Below are 8,472 nucleotides of genomic sequence, written 5' to 3' on the forward strand. Positions count from 1 at the left end.
AGGACCCCCAAATTAATATATATGTGTAGACCCAATCAGTGGCGTTCCCAGAAATTACATTTAGGGCAGGCGAGATTTTTTTCTCTACCTACCCCCCCCCCACTCCGAAGGGGCGGGGGGGGGGGGGTACTCGGGGGAAACAAGTTAACAACGCAACACTGACTACAAAACTGAAAAACGTTAATAAAAACAATATGCAAGTATAATCAATCAATCAGTTATTCAGCAGTGGTTTCTTCATGTTGTAGTTTAATGGTTCAAGCTGCTCTCATACTTATGTCTGGTGAGTACAGGTGATGGCCCAGAGACCCCCACCCCTGGCACTCCTGGCACCCCATGAAGATAAAGGCAAACATTTGCATCACTATAGTATAGGCGACGTACGTCGCTCTGCTGTTTGGATACGGTAGTGATTGGCTGCCTGCCCGCGTGAATGGACGAGGTCCGACGGCCACTATTCTCTTTGGATTTTTTTCACTGCCTGTTTTTCAGTCTTTTACTTTATTTTCTAGGGGAGGCTAGATTTTACTTGGGCAGGCGGCCGCCTGCCCTGCCTCTATGGTGGGTACGCCACTGGACCCAATCTGAAAATATTTCTTGCCAGCAGAGCCCCCATACAAGATATTGTGGATTTGAAAATATTCCAATTTTTCCCCAAGATTTTTCTTTTAAAATAGCAGATCTACAAGCTCACAGCGCGTCGCAAAGCCTGTAGATCGGTTATTTTTCAAATAACCAATATATAGGGGTTAGAGAGCGCTCATGTGGCTTCTTTTGGGTTTGTTTTCATAGACCTGGCAGCTTATTTCTCTCGCAAAACCTGGCAACACTGCCAGCGGACCATCCACACACAAACAAACCCGACTTCCATGGGAAACAAGGATAGGGATCCACGGAACGGGATTAAAGAAATCTTTATTACTGACACATCGTAGCCCACCATGAGTGCGATCCAGTAAAACGATCCGGATCGCTGCTGCTAGTGCTGTTGTTAAAACGGCGTCTTCAACACTAACTACCATAACGGTACAACATTTAAAAACTAATGGCTTCTCGGTCTCCATCGTCCTCCCCAGATTCGGCCACAGGCTCGGGGGGGACCGATCCGGCTCGGCCCGACACAGGAGAGCCGCTCGGAGGAGCCGGAACGGACTCTGCCGACTCGGATCTGGGTCTGGGGAAGTTTGGGGACTGTAGTGGCGCGGCGGACATGGGGTCCGGTCGGCTGGAAGGAGAGGAACTGGAGCAGGAGTTCGAGACTGCGGCGGAGGACCGTCTCCGAGACCTGGTCCAGGCGGCCAGCAGGGACCAGCTGTTGTACCTGTATGCCCGCTACAAACAGGTGACTGTCACCATCAGCATCACTATGTATGGCCCAGTGGTGGAAGAAGCACTCACATGTCTTTACTTAAGTAAAAGTATCAATACCACAATATAAAGATATTCTGTTTACAAGTAAAAGGCCTGTGTTCAAAATGTTACTTGAGTTAAAAGTGCAAAAGTATTGGCATCAAAATGTACTTGAAGTACCAAAAGTAAAAGTACTCATTATTATGCAGAATGTCCAATTTCAGAGGTTTTCAAATGTATAAAATGTGTAAAAAAATCTTTTGAAAATAGCAGATCTACAAGCACACGCTTGTAGATCTGCTATTTTCAAATGGTCGAAATTTATAAAGGGCTGAAGTTCTTAGTGTGTTTTGTAATAATAATCAAAATCAGTAAGTAACTAGTAACTAAAGCTGTCAAATAATTGTAGTGGAGTGAAAGTACGATATTTGCCTTTGAGATGTAGTGGAGTAGAAGTAAAAGTACTGAACTTTAGAAATACTCCAGTAAAGTAAAAATGGCTCAAAATTACTACAGTGCTTTTACACCCTTACCCTAGTTTTTGGGGTCACTGTCAAGTTTGTTTTGTGTTGTAAATTGGGGTAACACTTGCTATCGACCGTATCTATAACGCTTTATATACAACTCATACACTATTATTAATTGTTACTTGTGAGAGGACCTCTGAGTGAACCAAATGGACCTTTAATATTTGTACACATCTGCAAGAGTCTATTTGGTTCAATTTCTCAGAGTTAAAGGTAGGGTAAGTGATATTTGTTTGTTAAAAGGTTAAAGTACGGTACTATATTCTGATAGTAATCATTGCTACAGAATATTTGTTCGGTCGCAGGGGTCTCTTCAGCTCTTTAGTTAACATATAGTACATTTTCAGGTGGGTGACAACATGTAAGCCAATCAGGAGAGAGCACTGAAAATGCATTTTCTGTTTATTAAAGAGCTGGAGAGACATGGAGACTCATTTTACTGAACAAACACAGAGTCTATAACAATGAGTACTATCAGAATATAGAGCTATTTAACACGTATTTTAACCAAAGTAACTCACTTACCCTACCTTTAATTTAACATTGGCAAATATGCATGCATTGGAATTATGCTGTATGTCTTTTATTGCTGTTATGTCTGAGTTACAATTGATGATTTTTTTAATCTTCACAGGTCAAAGTGGGAAAGTGCAATACACCAAAGCCTGGCTTTTTTGACTTTGAAGGACAGAGAAAATGGTATGTAGCCTGTGTAGTGATCAAGCTATATAGCCTGTAATGCGTTTGTACAGGCCATAAAAACATTAATTAGATCTACACGCAAATGAATACATTTGCCCTCTAGGAAATAACCTTTTCATCATCGCTCCAATTAACCTTATGCCAGTTTGAAACACGATGAAGCAAAGTGTGTGTGTGTGTGTGTGTGTGTGTGTGTGTGTGTGTGTGTGTGTGTGTGTGTGTGTGTGTGTGTGTGTGTGTGTGAGAAAGTGTAAATTAGGCGTACCTATCTGATGAGAAAGATTGTAGGCATATTACCCTGATACTGATACTGGCAGAAGTACAGTCACATTGCATGGAGCTACTGTACTTACTTACTTACTGTCAATGTTAAAGGTAACGGTTTTAATATTTTAGGTTGTGCTTGCACATGATTAAAGTCACAGGAAAATACATGCGGTAGTCTTCCTCTGTTTTAAGTAATACAGAACAAGGTAAAGCTGCAATCTGGAACATACTTTAATGAACAAAGTGTTACTATGAGCAATCTGTTTGGTATATTATGTTAATAGGATATAACTAGCACATCTGCAGTGGTTGGAGGTGGTCTCCCGACTCTTCTATTGACAAATTTAGAACCTGGTATCGGGGTAGGAAACCTACTGGTTGACAAGTGCTGCCTCAAGCTCATAAGCTGCTGGTCAAGCAGGTACTCCGTCTGGAGGAGCAGTAGAACTTTGGTCTCTTGTGGGAGACGCATATACGTGATATCTGAACATGCACGGTACATCATTATCAGACCTAAATGTATCCTTCAACTTATTGTTCATGCCCAAAATGACATGACGCTTTTGTAGAAATCTGTAGCAGTTGTAGTAATATTAGACCTTAATTGTCGAATGTTCAAGCATGTTCTAATCATTTATACTTTACATTACATACTTTACATTTTGGGAAAAATAGCCAATTTTACACAGAGTTGCCCACTCTCCCATAGTGCCCAGTCTGCTCACTCTTCTTGTTACCGTACTAAATAGTCATATTATTGTTTATGGTGTGCTGTCGTTTCTTAACTTTCTTCAGGCAAGCCTGGAAGCAGCTTGGAGACATGGAGAAAGAGCAGGCCATGCAGGAGTATGTCTCCTGTGTCAATGCATTAGACCCTGAAGGCAGCACCAAGGTAATGACAACAAAGAGATTGAATATAAGATTATAGACATGTACAATGACATTTCAATTACGTCAACATCAAATGGTGCATTTGGTATTTAAGACTTTGCACATTCATTTACAAATAATAAATACGAAAAATAAGGATTTGTGTGCAATTTATATTCTTTGGTGTGACAATTCTCATGCCATACCCCTGAACAGTGTTTGTGTCAAGTTTTGTGCACATTAGAGCAACAGTGCCTAGTCTAGTTCAGTTTAAGCTATCCAATCCAGCCTTGACAACGTGTGGCTCCAGGGGGCACCTAGCAGCAGTAAGCTGTGTTGTACAATGTGTGGCCCCAGGGGCCTAAGGCAGCAGTAGAGCTGGGTTGTACCACATGGCCCCTGGGGGCCCCTGACACAGTCAGCTGGGTTGTGAAACGTGGCCCCTGGTGTGACTATTGTCATTGCAGTCGCCTGAACAGTGCCTGTGCCAAGTTTGGTGCGGATCGGAGCAACGGTGCGCCTGTGGCACCCAGAGGCCCCTGACCAGGACTATTCTCATGGCAGTCCCCTGAAAAGTGTTTGTGCCAAGTTTGGTTATGAATCGGAGCAACAGTGCACCTTGCAAGTCCGGATGTTACGTTTGTGACATCCACGTTCCACGGTCGACCCACCCTCGCAATTTGAGTATATAGGATATTGTTATCCTAGTGTTATCCTATCCTAGTAGTGTTACTACTACTTATTTTGTGCTTGTTCTATACCAGGGGTATACAATTGTACAATGTACACATTGAATTGAAACTTGAAACACATGGTGCTGGATGATGTTACAACTGCATGAATTTGGTAGACATGCCAGACTACTTTAGAATAAGGTCCTTGCTTTCACAACAAGAATTTTCAGTTGCAAAATGTTGATCTTTCTTTTTGTATCACTCTGGTGTACTCTGTACGAGATTACAATGAAAAGATTACATAAAACAATCCACGTCAATGCCGTATCTCATCTTATCCGATATGCACCACTCCATCCGGATTGAGATGGTCAAAGGGCCGGGTCCGGCCCCCGGGCACTATGTTGCCCATGTGTGTTCTATACCCTTACCTATATCCTTGTTTCATCCTTACTGTGGTGCTACTATGACTACTGAATTACCCTCAGGATCAATCTATCCATCCATCCATCCTTCCTTCCAGATTTTTAGAATGCAGTACAGTATATTGACCAGCAGAGGTCAGTGTGAGACAATTTAATATCTTATGTCTTCATAATGGTTCTTTATGCCAAATCATTGAGATAGAAAAACAGAGGATGAGAATCAGTAATCCTCTTCACGGGGTTTCAATATATATATTATCTGCACAAATAACTGTTTGTGTGCATGCCCATTGGGCTGTCAGGGGAGAGGTGTTGCTATGGTGCCAACCAAGGGAACCAACCGCTGACTACAACAAGCCTCGTTGTCAGTTGGGAAGAGTTTGTTGTTACATAACACTGGAAACTTCTTCCAGGCCAGCATACCTAAATGTTGTTATTATCAGGAAGAAGGATACAAAAAGTGGCATATTGATTTTGAATTAGATTTTGATACAGAAATACTCTTCCATTCTATTGTTGCTGTAGGGCTTTATGCTTTTCTAAGCACAGATAAATATTTTTTCCAATGGTTAGATTTACTTTGATATTACTTATTTATTGATTTTGATACTAATGAGAAATAAAGGATACATGAATTGTTTAACTTTTAGTCATCTTAAGATTTAATTACTGGTCAGTAACATAAGCAACTCAAATAAGCAACTTAATTAGCCAGGTGTAGATAAAGATGAGGCAAAATACATTGCAGCCTTCGACCATCAAATTTGGAAAGGAAAACTAAAGCAAATAGTAACAACAAAATAAATAATTAGTTGCATGTTATAATTGCTTTCACAAAATAAAAATAAATCTGTCACATAAAGTCTCATGTCTCATACGTTTTATGTCCTCTTCCGACAGAGAATTGCAACTTTAACACCTGAGATTCTAACCTGACTCTCCCGTGAGGCAAACCAACATCTACCGCTAATTCAAGAGGGAATCAATCCCCATTTGGTCAATTTATGAGCTTCAGGCAGGGCTATACTTGTCAACCAGTAGGGTGTTCTACCAAACACCAAGGTCTAATCTCTCAATGGAAGAGCAGGGAGACCACCTCCAACCACTGCAGATTGTATTATCAAGGTCATTTTCCTCACACATTTAAATTGGCAAGAGTAACCCCTCTATGCAAAATGGGAAGCAAATTAGAACACAGCAACTACCGTCCTGTCTCTATTCTGTATTCGGTATCGAAAGTAATCAAAGGGATAATATTTTGATATGAATGAATAGTTTAGTAACCTTAAGTTACCATGGTTATATCTTCAAGTAGCCATTAGAGTGTGTGCTCTAAGAGACCTTCTAGACAGGAATACAGACATGTGATGTGTCTACTGTATATGTGTCTGTGTAGAGACCTTCTAGACAGGAAGATAGATTTGGGGTGATATGCTGGTGTACCAGGGACAGACAGATTAAATAAAGCCCATACAACTTGTATTGAAGTAGAATAAGAGAGTGGAGGTCCTTGTCTTATGCAACAATGGAGCTGTCACCTATCCGGTATGAGCCAGTGCCCCCTTGCCTTGCTCTCTCCTCCATCTCCATTTGGTCTTCTATAATGTATTATTCTGTCTTCCCTTTGCCTCTTGCCCTCGTCAGTATTTCCCCCCCCCCCTTTCATTCTTCTTCAACATGTCTTTACTCCACTCGTCCCCCCCCCCCCCCCCCCTCTCTTCCTCCTTGCACCCTCGATTCACCCCTGCCCCTCCCCCTCAGTTTTTTCCCCTCTCTCTCCATTTCTGTCATTGCAACAATGTAACGTGTCAGCCACCATCACGGCCACGCGTCCAATCCTGACACGTCCTTTTCTCTGCAGTCGGGGCGCTACAGGCCATCGCTGACTTTATACGAGGCACAATGCCCGGAGAAAAGTCCGATAGGCAGGCCAAGCAGAAAAAGCACAAACGCCCCCGCTGAATAGGAGCTGATTGTGTTAGTGTTAACAAAGCGGCGCGGCAGTGGCCACTCTCATCGGAGCGCAGTGATACGGTGTTAGTGGGGAGAGTGCATAGAGAGAGACGCTCAGGACAGAATAATAGCCCGTCTGACCTCTGCTCCCAGCTCCCATTGTAGAGGAGACACAGGCATTATATTACATTATATTACAGAGGAACAGGGGCAGTGCATCAGCGAATATTCTGAGTTTCAGAAATGAATTAGTGTTTTCCCAAAAGTGCACGCGCCGCAGTTGTTTTGCTCCGCCTGTCACCCCCCCCCCCCCCACACACACACACACACACACTTTCTGAAATCAGATTTGCGTGGAATCTTTTGTGAGTCACAGGGGAGGAGGAAAAATGGACCGGCTAATAAAACCAAACTGAATATCATGTGGAATGCTATGAAACACAAGAAGATTAACAAGGCCCACAAATGTATGCCCTAAATATTTTCCTGTTGTTCTCTTGCATGAAACAACCCATTTCGTACCAGTGAGGTCATGTCTGTCTATGTTTGTCAATCATACAGGTCATGTCCGCGGCCCAAGAGATTAGGTCTTTCTCACAGTTTTAGAGCTTGTTTATGACACACGTCAGTGCACTGGACTACAGGTAGAAATGTTTAACACAGTACCCAAGCTATTCAGTGCGAGCAGAATAATTCGGACCCTTTGTTTTCCTCTTAAAGCACAACACAATGAGGACACTGCACGTGTTCATAGACTGGCCAGCTTGGCAGATTGGATAGCTTAAACTGAACTAGACTAGCCCATTAAGACCTGAGGCCGATTCTACAAATGGCTTCTAAATAAGTAGTTCTTTCAACATTTTTCAAAAATAGCAGATGTACAAGCAGAGGCAGACGAAGTGACGCGCTGTGAGCTTGTGTATCTGGAATATTTTAATAGCCAACGCAAAAAAATCTAAAATGATACAGATGTTTTAACGGCCTAGGTTGGTGTTTCCATGCTAGTGAAGTGATACACTTCCAGTCCACCGACTATTGTTGGGTTCTCATCAGGAGCTAGAGAGCCCTACATTGTTGCCATTAGCTATTAGTTATTAGTCAATGTATCATCAGTGTGAATGAGTGTGTCCATGATGGGGTGATGTGCTGTAATGTGTTGCTGTTGTACGCCATAGGAAAGACGAGGAGCAGCGAGAAGAATAGGCATTGCGGGACCAGCGGTCAGCTCTCTATACCAGGAAGAAAAGATCAGGTATGTACATCAGAGAAATATGTGCATGTGTCTCTCACATACACACACACACACACACACACACACACACACACACACACACACACACACACTATGTCTGACTTATACTTCATCGTACAACGGTGTCGCTCGCTGAAAATAGCCCATTTACAAGCTCATTATGGGTTGCATTACAACGTATTGTGAGCTTGTAGATCGTCTGTTTTAGGAGAGTGATAACGTCATATGATGGAGTGTGATTTAAGCATAGGAATCACTGTAATAATAATCCAGTTCAACAAATATACACTACAATTCTTGCTGTGATCTGAGCAATATGAGACTTTGAGATTTTGGTTATCGTGTCGTGATACAGCTTTATGTTTATGTCTTTATGTCATTTTCGGTCTTAAAGACTGCTTTACAGTAAAGTGATTTTTCTCAACTTAGTATTAGGCTATTCAGTGAGGAAA

At 42.2% G+C, this 8,472-nt stretch overlaps 1 protein-coding gene across 1 annotated transcript in view; it reads left to right on the top strand.

The window, feature by feature from the left end:
- The first annotated feature begins 861 nt into the window (after positions 1–861).
- The window catches only part of acbd6 (acyl-CoA binding domain containing 6), a 35,106-nt gene continuing 27,495 nt past the window's right edge, over positions 862–8,472 (top strand). The window contains exons 1-4 of the mRNA XM_084066863.1: positions 862–1,342; positions 2,512–2,576; positions 3,642–3,738; positions 7,944–8,020. Coding sequence (XP_083922989.1) covers positions 1,046–1,342; positions 2,512–2,576; positions 3,642–3,738; positions 7,944–8,020 — 536 coding nt within the window. The 5' untranslated portion in view covers positions 862–1,045. The remainder of the gene's footprint in view (positions 1,343–2,511; positions 2,577–3,641; positions 3,739–7,943; positions 8,021–8,472) is intronic.

This window comes from Gymnoscopelus microlampas, assembly GCF_963454915.1.
Source record: "Gymnoscopelus microlampas genome assembly, chromosome: 9".
Classification (NCBI taxonomy): domain Eukaryota; kingdom Metazoa; phylum Chordata; class Actinopteri; order Myctophiformes; family Myctophidae; genus Gymnoscopelus; species Gymnoscopelus microlampas.